Source organism: Pyxicephalus adspersus, chromosome 10 (genome assembly GCF_032062135.1).
Source record: "Pyxicephalus adspersus chromosome 10, UCB_Pads_2.0, whole genome shotgun sequence".
Lineage (NCBI taxonomy): Eukaryota > Metazoa > Chordata > Amphibia > Anura > Pyxicephalidae > Pyxicephalus > Pyxicephalus adspersus.
In genome coordinates this window covers 29,524,413-29,540,562 of record NC_092867.1, presented here as the reverse complement: position 1 = coordinate 29,540,562, position 16,150 = coordinate 29,524,413, and the positions used below count along the sequence as shown (strand labels likewise).

Genomic DNA, 16,150 nt, shown 5'->3' with positions numbered 1-16,150 from the left:
TCCAACATCAGTGTATGTTGGGTGCCAATCCCCCAATCTATACACACTTTACATATAGGAAAAGCCTGCTCAACTTCAGGAAGTAAATATTGACAGAGGACCAAGAACAAAAGCAGATCTCTGGGCATGGCATGAGAGTTCACAGATCATGGGGATAAAGACAAGAGATGGTCAGCCAGATGGGATATCTATAAGGGTCAAAGCCAGATTGGCCGGGAGACAGAGCTGGGTTCATACACTGCAGACAGGCAGTCAGACATATTGTCCAAGTGATCAGAGATAAAAAAAAGAGCAAGTTCGTGTTCAAACAAAGGTCGTGGTGAGCAGTGAGCTAGAAGGCAGAGGTTGGTCAGCAATGTTAGCAGAACACACCGAGAGGTTTACGGAAACCGAAACTAACAGGGGCAAAGGGCTATAGTTTAAATATCCTACTGACCATTCTGGGGTCACAAAGCGGGTATCATGAAAGTGAGGGGCAGAGTTAGGAATTCCACTGGAGATTGTATGGATAACCTGCATATGCACAGAGCCAGAAGACCAGGCAGCTGCAAAATCTGCCAGGGACAGGTAAATACTAACAAATACCTTATATCCTTGGCAAGAATACTAAAGATCCCTAATGCCTCTGGCTACAAATCATGCTCCATTCAAAATGTCTTCATTTGTAGCCACCCAGTGTGCTGTCTAGGGCTGAGACTTCAAATGTAATCATCCACATCCATGATATGCAATGCAAGGAATTATGGAACATGAAGATTTTATGGGCAGGCAGGTAGAAGGCATTGAAGCATCTATGTTGTTCTCTAATGTCAGTCAAAAATATTGAACACATACTTTCTCAAACCCAAAAACTTAGGATATATATATATATATTTCTCATTGATTGTGCACTTGTTGCTTTTTATTCCTAATTGAATTCTTGATGAGAGGACTTTGACTTTGTAACTTTAGATGTTATAAAGCTTCATAAATTATTCAAAAATGCCTTGCAGTGGGTCACTGCAAGTGGCAAATGCTGTTTAGGTCCAGGGGAGATATAAAGCACAAATTTACTTGCATAGCATTGCCTGGAGGAAAGACTGGTGTCAGGCTGAATTAATCTCCCATGGTGTAAGGATACACTGAGGGAATCAATAATAGACGCGAACAAGGGTGTCCCAGTATAAACACTTAATATCACAGTGTAATGCCAAACTTCAATTTCTAAAGCAAAGAAAATACTTGCGAGCATTTCACATGCCAGGGGAGACCAAACTTCACATTCCACAGCCACATCTCAGCTATTCTCCACCACAGAAATAAACGTTTGTTTCAATACATTTTTATTAATAATAAAAGTTAGCAAAAAGGCAAGAAAGCATAACAAAGTGTAATATTATTAGAAAAAGTTAACATTTGGTAGGGTGAGAAAATTATTGCATGTGTATGTATACATTAAGCGCTCTCAAAGACCAGAGAAGGTAGACAATCATGGGAGAACCTGGATGATCCAGCAAACCTAGAATGGATCTCTTAAAAATAATTTGCTATTAGTTGACACATTAACCAGATCCATTCCAGGTTTACTGGGTCACTCAGGTTCTATCATGATAATCTATCATCTCCAGTGTGGGAGAGCTTTAATAAATCAGGTGCATTTGAAGGGCAAAGAATAGGAGTTATGGGAAAATTGTCATTACAAACTATGAAGTGCGAATACACCGGACCCTAGATAGCAAAATGGTGGGGCTAACAAATTCACCACTAGGTCAGAGGAAAGAGCAAACAAAAAGAAAAGTGGAAAAGGTATGTGCAAGGAAAATACCTGGGGAAAACCTGAAAAGGGCATAATAAGGAGAGAGGTGGGAAGGGCAAAAGGGGCAGAGCGTGGGGGAACAGGATTTCAGAGGTAACAAACTGGAAACCCCAGGACATCTGGATCACGAAGGTTCACAAAGAGAGAAGCAAGCAATCTAGGTCTGGTGGAATATGTTGATCCAACTATAAAAACCAGACACATTCAAATTTGTCCAAGGAGCCCATCAGGATCCAAAGCAGTCACCTTTACCAGCAACAGAACCTCCACACACTGAGATCCAACTAGAATGCAAAAGTATCTGCATGGGAAAAAAACTTTTCCACTTCTTTCCCCATACATGTAATAAAAATTCCCTGGCTTACCCAGAGCTCCCATATTTTCCCCTTAACTAAAAACAGTATGGAAGCATTGCTATATAAATTCAGTTGCCTGGTTGTGATGCTGTTAGATTGGTTACATAGGATCAATGACCTTGCCAAATATGTAGATCACATTTCTGGGTCAGTGATTAGGGCCACATTCCCATTGTTGCACTCATATTTTATTTACATTATCCCATTGTGAAAAAACACGCCGTATACATCTGCTGGCATACGGATGAGGCTCCATTAACAGTGAGTCACCTAGTTTTATCATGGATCTATAGTTTGAAAATGAAAAAAATGTGAGCAGGCAGGTTGTTTATCACGGAAGGGACAGGTGATGTCTTTTCTGCAATAAAACTTACCTGCCTGCACATGAGCTGCGCACACCCAACTCAGTGTACAATCCCAGCATGCCCAGCTGCCAAGAATTAATGTATTCCACATGTGTGTGCAGGAGTCATTCCACCTGGCCAATAAAAATGGGTAATGACCCAAACCTGGAAAAGGCTGAAGAGTGAGGAGAGATAAGTGTATGTAAAAGTTTGCAAACAGATATATTTATTTTCCCGTCATTATTATAACACTACAATATTGTGTGTCACCACAGCACAAGACACTATGCACATTGATTTGATACATGCCTTTTATTCTGACATTACCAGAAAATTAATGTGCATTGGGTGCTCTATGCAGCTGAATACACCTTGTTAGTACATTAGTTCTGCACACTGAATTTTCCCAGCTTTGCCCTCTGATGATTTAAAAATGATCACACGGGGCCTCATATCGCCAATCCAGGGTAGAATTTCTCAACCAATATATATCAACCAATAACGATATGGAGCAATGAGCAGTAGGCCTCTCAGGACAGTTTACGTGGCACCAATAATCATTTTGGCTATCTGTAAAGGTGATCTTATTCCCTCTGGCCAGCAATGTAAGAGAGATTCTTCCCACTGATCACCACACTAATGTACTGCGAGCCGTAGATATAGTATTTATAGAAGGGATTCCCTGAAGATTTACTACAAGGATTCCTCCACATTATAGAGGTTGATAAAAGCTTATCTAGCATAAGTACAGCAGTGACAGATTTCTAAAGGGATGCCAGTTGTCATTTTCTATGGGGGAGGATACAGCAGTGAGCCTCTTGCTGCGCCCCCCTCCCCCCATAGAACAGTGTAGTGTGTACAGTGCTCATTGGTTCTACCGTCACTGGAAACAAGAAACATAAATCATATTCATAGCTTTATTCTTTTATATTGTAAATATTGATCAGATCTGGTCCTTCTGTACACAGATGAGCCTATACCTGACACCCCCAGGACATCCAGCAGGATCACTACACCTGCACCCATCGTACAGCACAGAGGGAGGCAGAGCACCTGAGATCACATGACGGCCAACCACATCATGCATCCGTGCTCGTCCACGGTGCGCGTCTTTCCCGCGTGCAAAACATTCTGCGCCTGCGCAGTGCGCACTCCCGCGGAGCAATCTGACAGGCTGGCCACATGACAGGGACCATCCTCGGCCAAGCCCCCCGATGACGTCACGTTCCATCCCGGGGCGCCAGAGCTCCCAGTGACACCCCCCAGTCGTGCATGCTGTGGTGATGGGGGATCCTTCACAGCCTGAGGCGGCCTCCGCTCCCCGCCTGCAGAATGGCTTCACCCCAGCTCTGATGAATGGGGAGAGCAGCCGAGTCCCGAACGAGCATGGCCAGCTACGAGCGCACCCAGAATGCCCGCACCAGGGCTCCCCAGCCAAGAAGAGCAGAATGAGGAGGAGGATGGACTCGGGCAGGAGGAACAGACCCCGTAAGTGCACCTGTGCAGGGTGACCTCCAGGGGGGCGCCTGTGTGGGGTCATGTGATCACAGCAGTGCAGGTGTATTGCAGCACCGAGTAACATTACCATGCATTGCTAAGGGGGCTGCCCATCCCACACCATCATGCTTCACAATCCATGCAAATGCCATGGCATCTCAATGCCAACAAACATGTGATGGCACCCGACCATGCAATACATTGTTTTGCAGTGGGTATTTGGGGCAGCTGGCACCCCATTTAAATAAATTGGTTACCTAAATGAACACATTATTACATGTTGTGGCATCACAGCCTGATAGATGAACAGAGTCTAACCCTGCGCTAGTGTGCACTGCAAATATCCAGATCAATAGCCAGCAAGATGGGGGTGTTCTCTCATCTGATTAATCTGAATATTGGAAAATGCTTCACCCGAGAGCACTGTGTTGGAAATCCTGGAATAGAGGGCGTTTGTATGCGCCTGGTTTGAAGGACATCTCCTGAACGCCCATTATTTCTAAGGTTTGGGGTTTACACCTTGACCTGTGCATTGATGCACGTTTTAATGCGTTCTGCATTTTTGGTTTTGGGTTCCAGACCAGTGAAATCAGATGTCACTATGGGAAGGGCTGGTTAAACTGTGGTTTCATGCATTTCCATACAAAAATATGTATGGCAAATGTGAAAGGGCTCCATTGTATACAATGGGAAAGATGTGCATCAAGTCACAAAGGTGTGAATGGGGGCTGTCAGTGGGTGAAATGGCCACTGACCGCACTTTGGTAATTATCCATCTGTGTGATGCTTATTAGATAGTCTGGTGAATGCTGGGTGCTATGGGATTGCCCTGTGGCATGTAAATTATAGATGCTGAGCCCTTGACGTAGGGATAGTTGTGTACAGGAAAGCCTAGATTTGCAGCCAGGATCCAAAGTCCAGTAGCCAAGCTCATGGCACATTGACCAGGAACCAAAGTCCTGCAGCCAAGATCCATTGATCTTTAGACAGGATCCAGCAGCCAGGTGCATGGCACAGCAGCCAAGACACGTTGATCACTAGCCAGGATCCAAAGCCCTGCAGCCAGATTAATGGCACAGCAGTCAGGATCCATTGATTACTAGCAAGGCTTATGGCACAGCATCCAGGATCCATTGACGGGTTCACTAGACAGGCTTTTGGCACAACAGCCATGATCAATTGATTACTAGCTAGGTAAGTGGCACAGAAGCCAGAACCCATATTCTTGCAGCCAAGCTCATGGCACGACAGCCAGAATTCATAGCCTGCAATCTAGGATCAACAGGCCTGCAACCAGGTTAATGGCACAGCGGATAGGATGCATTGATCGCTAGCCAGGCTCATGGCACAGCAGCCAGGATCCATTGATCACTAGCCAGGCTCATGGCACAGCAGTCAGGATCCATTGATCACTATTCAGGCCCATGGCACAGCAGCCAGTAACCATTGATCAGTAGCCAGGATCCATTGATCACTAGCCAGGCCCATGGCACAGTAGCCAGTAACCATTGATCACTAGTCAAGCCCATGGCCCAGCGGCCAGTAACCATTGATCACTAGCCAGGCCCATGGCACAGCGGCCAGTAACCATTGATCACTAGCCAGGCTCATGGCACAGCGGCCAGGCCAGTAACCATTGATCACTAGCCAGGCTCATGGTACAGCGGCCAGTAACCATTGATCACTAGCCAGGCTCATGGCACAGCAGCCAGTAACCATTGATCACTAGCCAGGCCCATAGCTCAGCAGTCAGTATGCACAGCCCAGCAGCCTTCTCCCCTCCTCCTCCCCTGTGCAGGGCTCTCCAGCCTTCCCATCGGCAGCATACAAGCCGGGGGTGGATTGGTGAGCGCACAGTCAGTAGACTGCTTAAAATCAATGCGGTGTTAAATGCCAGACCGGCAGAGCCAATGAGAAAGCAGAAAAGTCGAACACACCTTCTGATACCATGGGAGGCCGGGCTGCCGATGAGCCAATCAGGAGGCAGGAAGCATGGCTTTTGTGGCCGCATTGTAAATAGCATGTAGGGAAGGCTCAGTTCACCGGGCGTTTCACAATTTCTATGCAGGAAAAGAACGTGACCTTGTTCCCAGTCATCTCACACAGGCAATGCGAGCCTCACATCTCACTGCATCGCTATAGTGTCACCGAGCTCCATCACACCTACAACAATGAAGCTGATTGATGGCAAGAAACATTGTCAGTACATTGTCAGTGCAGGGGGGTTGCTGTGTGCCCACCACCAATGCAGCTGTATGGGGGCTGTGAGGGTGTAACAAAGCCAGAATGATGGCATAATGCAGTGCATGTAACCACCAGTGATTTGTATATGTGTAGATCTATGTTATATGTGTAATGTCTGCACAGGCGGTGATCTCTCACAAATTATTTATGTTCATTGCACTCTTTTATGTAATATTTACACCATATTTGTACCTCTAAATCTGCTGCATCAGCTGTGCGTCTGGTATACATAAGTAGGGTTGTTGATCTCTATATCTTAAGATGATCTTTACAAAAATAGTTCTGAACCATTGTAATGACATCAGCCAAACTGCATAATTTTAAAGGAATTTGACTTTTTTATCTGTGTAAAAATACATAGGAAATTTGCCAATGATCACCACTTCCTTAACAGAGTGACAACACCGGTTCTCTTGCAGTGAAAACATTGCTGGGTTGTCACCCTGTCCAGTGCTGCTGGAGCATGCATAGAGGAAGATCCTGCGGAGCATTGGCCATGTTTATCTAATTCCTAAGCTTAGGCCTGTCATTGTCCAGGTCCAGGAGAAAAGTGGAAGAAGTGACACAGAGCTTTGGCTTCTTTCCTTCTCCTGTCTCTAGCAGTTAGAAGAACACTGACACCCCTCTGATGATGTCATAGTGGCTACTAAGAAGGTTTCTGAACTTTTTTTTTTCTTCTCCTCCTAACAATAATTCCACTTCTCAACTCATCTCCCTATTCATAAAAATAAAAGTTTATGGTTATGTGATGTCATACCCCTAGCTCTCTTAGGCCCTTGCACATTGAGAGGGTATTTTTTGGGCACCTACATTGCTATTTGGTAATGTAAATTCTCCATCAGTGTGGTTGTTATTAGGAGGAATCCAGGGGCAGCTTGATGATGTCACATCGAGAGGCGGTGTCAAGACTGATTATTAGGAGTTCAGGACTTCAGTAATGGACCAACAGTCTTTTTTCCCAGAGGTGCCACGAAGGTTCACGTGACCGCGATTAGGATGAGTAAGATGGGCTTGGGAAGGAATAAAATGTGAAGTGGGAATGAAACAGGAGCAGGGAATGCATTGGGGCTTATGCAGACTTGCCTGGAGCTGGAGAGTTTGATAAAACTCTAAACAATCTCCAAGGGGGTTTTATATAATGTTGTGTTTAGAAGACAATATAAATACACCAACAAAGGGATGGGCTAACAATAAGAATCATGTATTTCTGGTTTAGTGGGGTGTTTCTTTAACGTTTGAGGCTGTAGGCTATGTCCTCACCTCTGTTGAGTTGTTTTGCAAAAAAAGTCTAGAAAAATAAGTTCTGTTTGCTAATTTGATGGTTTTCATATGCCCCCAAGGCTGAAAAGGTGAAGTCTGTCAACAAGCAGAATGTAAAGATTGGAAGGGCAGTGGGTTAAAGGTTTCATTGTGTTCGTTGGGCTTACATAGTGATCGTTCAGATCATAAGTCCTGTATTTTCCTTATTCAGATTCATTGAGGCCGATCCATACCAGTCAATCAAGGTTTGATATTTTACAATCCAGATCAGTCTTTCTCAAATTTTCTAACGAGTGAACCCATAAAATACTTTTCAGGTCTCGGGGGAATCCCCTGCTATAATTACTATATCCACAACTCACAGTATATTCGTTTGCAAGCAGATCTTTGCTGTCACTTTGACCTAAAAGGCACAAACTGCTCATTGCTCAAAGAACCCCACAACCTCTGGAGGAATTCTGATTGAGAAGCACTGGTCTAGCAGAAAGGAACAAGGAATCAGAACACAAACTACGGTCACCTTTATTGCAATGTTTTCTGTTATTTGTATTTGGACCCAGTCCATAGATAGTGGTCCACTTCTGCTTAGGGGACAGCAGTAGCTTAGAATTCTTGAAGTACCAATATCATCCAGGTTTGTGGTTTGCATCTGGAGGTCTTCTGAAACTTGTCCTGAAAAAGATTCTGTTGGGACAAGCTTAGTTCCTGTATATAATAGGATTATAATTAAGAAGGAGTTAGATTGTTTATGGTATTTGGGTGTTATTAGCGTTCATATCTTGGATTCACAAGGAACCACATTCAAGGAATCTCTCGTGTTTAACAATGCAGCAAGCAAGTAGCTTGTTTACAAATCCAGACTACACCACTGCCTTCAACTCCCTATCTTTATAACCAAGCACTTCAATCTCTGCACAGACATCAGATGATTGTTGTATGATCCTTCCCATTCTGGAATAACTGGGGGTCACTCATACTAGACTTTAGACGATTCCTCCAGAAAGAAAGAGCTTAGAGGCCTGAGTGAGATGTTTCTGGTCTACAAACTAGCTGCAAGGAAAGCGCGACCACAACAGGAATTGTATCCAGGCTCCCTATTACGATCAGACATAAGTGGCGTATTTGTGGGATATAGGTGCCTGTGTATAGGCTTGTGCCATAAGTTGTAAATCTGCACTTTTAGATGGTTTCGAAAACAGATCCAAGTTTAGGTCCCCATTGCTTGCCAACTGCTGGGTTTCAGAATACTACCAATGTGAACAGTACAAAAACATTTAAAACAATATCCTATGCATTTAGGTACAAAATTATGAATATGAATAATTATGAAAAAATTATGAATAATGTCAGATCAGATAGAGGTACGTACATACATAGATTCTTCATCCTGTGACCATGGCTCAATCAGTTACTGTTCTATGAAGATCAAGGCTCTGGTATAGCACATTCACCTCTCTCATCATTTGGCTGCATATTGTGACGGCTTCCAGCGAGTTGGATAACCACCAGCTTCTCTGTCATCATGTACTGTATGTAAACGTTAAATTCAATAATATGCAATATTTCAGCCAGGTAAATATATAATTAAAGGAATTGTTATTTAATAAATAATTGGGATTTTGTGGTGGTATGTATGTACAGCATGTTTTCACATTATAGCAGATATACCTGGCTAAAGGAGCTCCTCCAGCTTTGCAGTGTCCACGCTCCCCTCAGTTTTGTGTTCCTAACATTATAGATTTCATATGGGGAAAAGTACTACTGAGTTGCTCTATAAAGTCTGTGTGCAGCCCAAACCTTCTTTAGAATACAGGAACAGAAGGGGGTGTTGCTACTGCAACTTGCTAACTGCTAACTTGTTGTTAGGAAAATGTCTTTTTTACAGCTCAGTATAAAAGTAAAAACTCATTTGGGGTTCTAATCCTTCCCTATTTTATTTAAATAAATCATATGTGAAACCATGTTATTAAAGACCCTGCATATACAGAAATATCTGCGGATCTACCTAGGGCCATTCTAAACCCGGGGTGAGCCGCAGCATTCTGATCCCAGACTTTTCCCTTCAAGTGAATGGCAGAGGTTGGGAACAATTTTTTTTTTTTCATGCAGCAGATTTAGGTGCGGTTTTGTTTGAGGATTTGCTCTGTTATGTGCCAATCTGGTTACCCGGTGTGTGCTTTGCCATTTCCATGCACAGTTTGTTCTGTGATTGGGAGCTCCCAACCACACATTAAAGACATTGTGCTATTACAATTAAACTCTGACCTTTAAAAAAAAAAAAGTTACTTTCCTCATGATACTTATTTTTATGATCTTGTCACTTTTACATGCCCCTGACATTTCAAGGTTCTAGATAGGTTACTACTGATATGAAGACAGCAATATATCAACAGATCACTTGTTCATTCTGCCTGTAAACTTCTCTTCAAATATTCCTTTGGTTTGGGGTAACTCAAACATTTTAGTTAACATGTAACCCAAAAACTTTCTATAAAGGTCGTAATACATGTAGTCATTTCTGACCGAATTAGGTATGAGCTATCACAAACGTGAATAAATATGGAAAGATTGGTTTCTGTTTTTCCAATGAGTGCTGGATAACATGGAATGGAAAGAGAATTCTAGAATAAATTCAGTGATTCTTGAAGAAAGGTCTTTCCTGGCAGCCAGTTCATCACTGAGGCCAGATGGAATCTGAAACCACTTGTTACTAAATAACTCAGCAATGTTACAGTCCTGATTCTACTAATCCAGAACCCATTCTAAACTTTGAAGTCGGAGGAACATGTCAATTTTCTAAAATTTCATGTTTAGCAGTCCCTTAGGTTCCTCTGTTCGTAAAAAGCATGCATTGAACTCCAATATGATTTCCCATGTATTTGATATTTTATAAAGATGTTACTAAATGTATGGAAAATAATGCCAACATGTACCTATTGTATAGTGTAAATTAGTTGAACAGTTTGACCTTTGCTTACTTGCTGTATTCAGATCTGAGTGATACTGAGTCACCTGTTACTTTTGGCATATAATATATGTTGATACTCAGACGTACACGTGAGCAGGTTGGGCTAAAGGCTAAAGGCACAATAATAGCATATCTCAGGTGTATAGACATTCCATCACAGTTTAGTTAAGTGACTGAAAGTGTAAGTCTACACTGCAGTCTTGTGTTTCCATTTCATTTGACATAGCTGATGTGTGCCAGAACCTTAAAGTAACAGAGAAATAAGCAGATAGGCTGGGACATTATACCCTTACATTGCTCAACCCAGAATTTTTTTTAAGCTGGGTGGGAGGAAATTGTGGGCGAGTGGGGACCCCTGTATTGTGACCCAACTCTTCAGTAACCACCCAAAAACAGCCGGGTGGTTGCTGAAATGTGCCGTGTGGTGCACCCAGCTAAAAACAGCTAGGGAGAACACTGCTTTAGATAAAACAGTGCTAGGTCCACAATTGTTGATGGATACTAATAACTTTGTATATATATAAAAAATTATAAAGGTTTCACAGATTAATTTAGGTGCCATACCTGCAATTAATCACCCACAAAAGAATGTGATTCATGTTCCTCAGATATTAAAAGGATGGCTTGGCAAACGTTCGCAGTTGTTCATCTGAATATCAGGTACAAAGTTTAACGTGCACTTTGAATGTTCAGGATTCTATTTATTGGTGTTTGATTTGGCCTTCTCCCTACAAGGACCTGAATATGACTTCTTCAGCCTTCGTATCCAGAGACTTTATGTTTGGAAGAGGAGGAAATGTGTGACAATTTTTTGAGTGTCAGATATTTTAGTGATTTTTAGTACTTGCCTGGCTTACAGACCATAAGGACCCAATATATCTGTTCTATCACCTTAAGTATAAAATTGTTATAACAATATTTCCTATAGCAAGGGACTAGAAAAATTTCCTTTTGCATTGGTGAACTCATCTATGATATCTTTTCTGATCTTTAGCTAGAACAGTACCTAACGCAAGTGTGACTTCTTGGAAATGTTTCCTGCATTGGTAACATTTGCTGGTTTGAAGGAGATCACTTAAATGGAGGAGGTTTTCTTCTGGTGACATAACATATTATCATACAACCTCCTCTCCTTATCTGGGGACCCTCTTCCCATCTCTAATTCACTTGGCACTATAGGTCCCCCCTAATAGGGTTGTAACTTATGCAGTATGTCTACAAGGAATATACACTGGCAAGCAATCGGCATGCAACTGCGCTTAAACGTAAAGTCACCCTTGAGGAAGCCCAAGCCGAGCGAAACGCGTCGGGTATCGACATACATATGCGACAAAATTTACTAAGATTATATTCCTGATAGAAACTGTTGTCTAGTGCCCAAGCAGGGCCTACATTTATTAATTGGGGTACACTTCCCCCACTTTGTTGGACTTGTGATTATAAACTACTGTTTCTTGTTGTTATGATACTGAACTATAAACACGATTAATTATTTGCCAAAAAAAACTCTACCTGGTTTGAAGGAGATCCTTACCATGAGTAGGGGATCACCCTGTTACCCAAGGTTTTTATTAGCCATGATGAAGGGGAACCAGGGTGATTTTCAGTCTTTAACTGACGTGTGCTTTGCCTTTTTGGGGTACAGCAACACATGTGCTTTTACCCACATAATTCCCTTTTCTTTGCTCCCCTACTGCTGTTTTCAGCTTTGGGACCCAAAAGAGAAACAGAGATATTTAGAGGTAAAGAGAAGCATGTTGGTTATTCAAAGTGACATCATTCTGCATGTTGTTGCCTGCACACAGATCTATAGGGTATATGGGGCTTCTTAAATTGACACAAGTCTTCCTAGCTGAGTGGAGCAGTATAGAAGTAAATAGAAGGTACAGGTATTTGTGTATGCAATGTGTTTCTCCTTATCTTCCAGGTAAGAAGGACCATGTCACTAATTTCAATGTGGGACTGATACCAGTGCTGTCACATGGGGTGCCCAATACTGTACAAGTTTCAGATCCATATGTGGATATGTAAGGCCAGGATATTTAAATGTTACTAATACTACTTTGTTGGATTAAACTACATTTATATTACTTAAGTCAACTGCATGCAGACAGTACTGTATTTTCACATTGTTAAAATATAATTAATACAAACGTTATATACAATGGAGGTAATAAATGTTCCACACTATATATATTTCATTGACCATCCTAGTAGGACCCTACAGCGTTTTTCTACTTTTATCTTATTAATCTGTTTGTCTCTCCTATAGACGATCAGTACAAAACATTTTGTTTTGTACATACAGGTTGTACTTAATCACCTAGCCTGGGACAGGTCATGACAGTTTACAGTCCCCAAAGGTATATGTGCTACAGTACATATGCACTGCATGTATGGACCATGATAAGTTATGAATGGCAAGGAGTGGTTGATGTTATCAGAATCATTGAACAATGTATTTAGCTGACATATGTCAACTGGCTGCCATGATCTGAATGGTATAGAATTGACCGATCTTTTAAATGTGTTCATATCGGTGTAAGGCTAACTCTCACTCTGTGACTAAGTATAGTTATTTTAAGTGCTCTAATCATTATTACTAATCTGCTGCTAGGTGGGTTCTGCTGCATAGGTCAAAAGGATCTAATATCGTCTATGGGCATAATTGTACATAATTGTTACGTCCCCGTAGGTCAATAATACCCAATTATTGGTTATACCACGGCTTTGTCTAAAAGCCCCAACCATTAGTGCATTCTTTTTACATACATTGCCTGTTCTTCAAAGGATCATTAGATGACACATTTGTAGCTTAAATTAATTTCAGTGAATTGGGAAATGATCGGTGTATAGATTTTTATATCATAATATTTTTTTACCCTTGCAGTTGATACTAGTTGATACTTTTGCAAACAGTTTTATTCCTTGTTCACACATATGCGTGGACAATAATGCCTTGGAATGCAGCAGCAGCCTGGCTCACACAAGCTTTGCATGCATTTTTGGAGATGTGCTCATCCTTGCAGTGAGATTGCACACAGCTAAAGATTCACATGATCCTCTAAGTGTACACTAGTAGACAATGATGGAGAAAAAAAAAAAGATTGTGTACATTTGTATGGGGAATGCATAGATAGTGGATAAGGACATATAAGCATTCAATCTATGTCGTTTGGCATTTAGTGTTTATGGTATCTTACAATACAATAGAAAAATCAATCTACTTACTGGAAATTTTCCTTGACTATTTCTACAACGTTCTGGTTCTTAATATGGCTAATTTCCAGATGTTAGTCACCCCTTTTCTAAGTAATGCCAGAATCTTTATTGCATGGGCATAATCCAGCCATAAAGCTTGAACATGCATTTATTACTTTATATGAGCTCTCGCTAACCTTTAAAAAAAATAATTTTATATTTTCTGGACATTATCAGAATTGAGATGGAAGATTATGCATGGTCTGATAAATCCTTTAAAGGGCACCACAGTTTGCTTCTTTTCATCCAAAATGGCCAATATTATAGAGCGGGCCACATTCCTGTAAATCTAGTAAGGAGGAAATCCTGGTAAATACAGGCGTATCTCTGAAGATTTAGGTAACACAAAATTGGATGTGGTTCAAGTTTAATGACATACACCTATTTTTTTCTTTTTTTACATACTACTATTATTATTATATTACTGTACTCTTTGTGTTGACATTTAGATTTTTTTTTTGTGGTACTTGTGATAATAGTTAAGTTTTTTTATTAGACTGTTTCTGATATTGTGTCTCTGCAGTTGTCTTATATACTAGAGACCTTTCCCCTAGATAGTTATCATCTAAAGCGAAGATCAAATATCACCTGCTTGCATGGCCATGTGATTGCAGAGTGCAAGGGAGGCATGTTGGTGTGCAGAACAAAGTTTATTTCTTGGGAAAGGATTACACTTGTTTTCCTCTTACTCCTTTTCTGTCCCAGAAGAGTGACCTATATATATATTTTTTGCTGATCTCATTAAAATTTACTTCAGACCTTCCAGTCATTGAATGTAACATTGTGTTCAATCTTGCTCAGTGACCATAGTAGGATGATGATGTTTTTGCAGCTGGTCTATGTGGGCCGATCATGCTAAGCAAGTTGGACATTATGCCAATTATTATTTGTACAGACAGTAAACTAAATTATATTCCTGCGTATAGGAGGACTACAGATAATCCCAACTTTTAGCATGACTTACTGAAGGCTGTTAGCCGTGCAATACGACTTGTCCAAAGCCTTGTACAGATGTCTGGTTGATGTCAGAGGATTGTCACTGGAAATGATCATTCATAATTGTTTCCAGTGACAGATGAACGAATACTGTACACACTGCACCATTCTGTTTAGAGGAGAAGAGAAAGGACTAACAAGCAGTGTGTGCTTCTCCATAGTCGTTCACTAATAGGCTGTGGTGGATTGTTGAACAACATTGGGGAACTGCTGTACACGGCAGGGTTTCGCCCGAGACGAGCTTGACCATTCATCTCTGGTAACTATTTATTAGATGTGTGTTCGTAACTTAAGACTCCTTTTCTGGAGAAAATACCATCACATGGATTCAGTGTTCTCCCCAGACCCTTTTAGCTGGGCGGACCACCCGGCATTTTTTTAGTAACCACTGGGATGTATGTGGATGGATGCTGAAAAGTTTGCTTACAATACAAGAACTGCCACTCGCCTACAATTTCTTCCCACCTGGCTTAAAAAAAAATTCTGGGATGCACACTGTGGCTTAGTACACATGTGCAGATCCGCTACAAATTGTATTCAGTTGGTTTGTAAAACTTCACAGCCCTCTGAGATTCTGTCCTTGTAATCAATTTTTTTTTTTTCCTGAATAGAAAGTGATCATATGTACTTGATTATTTATACACCTAATAAAACTTGTGTACTGTGGATCAATATTTACCAACATTTTCAATCTGTTCACATCAGACTGGGGAAAAAAGGTGCTGAATTACTTTTTAGGTTCACATTAGATCCAAAGGTTTTGTTGGATTGTAATTTAAAATCTGTCAACGTATACTAACACTTCTCTTTCTTATTGATAATCTATCCCACCCCATATGACAACAGATTTCATTTTGCCAGCCATTGTCAAAACAATATATTGCCAAGTACTAAATATTCCATACACTGGGCAAATGCTAGTTTTTTACTGAAACTAAGTAATCTAAGAGACCTGGTGGAGTACCCTGTAGATTGAGTTTGAATGCCCTTCTACCACGCAGCCTGGCAGGTGAGTTGGCTTACACCAAAGTTGATCCATTATATGGCTGTGGTTATGATGTTACATTGTAAGCTGATTCTGGAGCAGGTATTCCGACTGCATTTACATGTTACAAATACACGTGAAACTGCTTATGATGAGCTATTATTGTCTCTGATAGTGGAACTAAAGGAACAAAAGGACGGAGGTGTAAACAGCATCAATGCCAATATTACACTGATGGCGCAGTGCTAGTATAACCATTGGTATGCAGGTTGGTATTTATAGTTGTAGCTTCTCTGGAGAAAAGGCACGGGTTGCTAAAAATATAAAAATGAGATTTAATCACGTCACCTAGTGGTCAATGTCTTCAATTCACTATAAGTACGGATACCCACATATGCCCATTATTCCTTAGAAATTTTTCTTTGGCTTTCCTCAAATGATTTT

The 16,150-nt window shown here is 41.3% G+C and overlaps 1 protein-coding gene across 2 annotated transcripts in view; it reads left to right on the top strand.

Annotated features, from left to right (window-relative positions):
- Positions 1–3,697: 3,697 nt before the first annotated feature.
- The window catches only part of PANK1 (pantothenate kinase 1), a 31,921-nt gene continuing 19,468 nt past the window's right edge, over positions 3,698–16,150 (top strand). The window contains exon 1 of one of the 2 annotated variants that reach the window (XM_072425167.1): positions 3,698–3,983. In XM_072425167.1, coding sequence (XP_072281268.1) covers positions 3,779–3,983 — 205 coding nt within the window. In that variant the 5' untranslated portion in view covers positions 3,698–3,778. Of the gene's footprint in view, positions 3,984–5,992; positions 6,192–16,150 lie in introns of those variants that run through there. The other variant, XM_072425168.1, reaches the window with a different exon arrangement.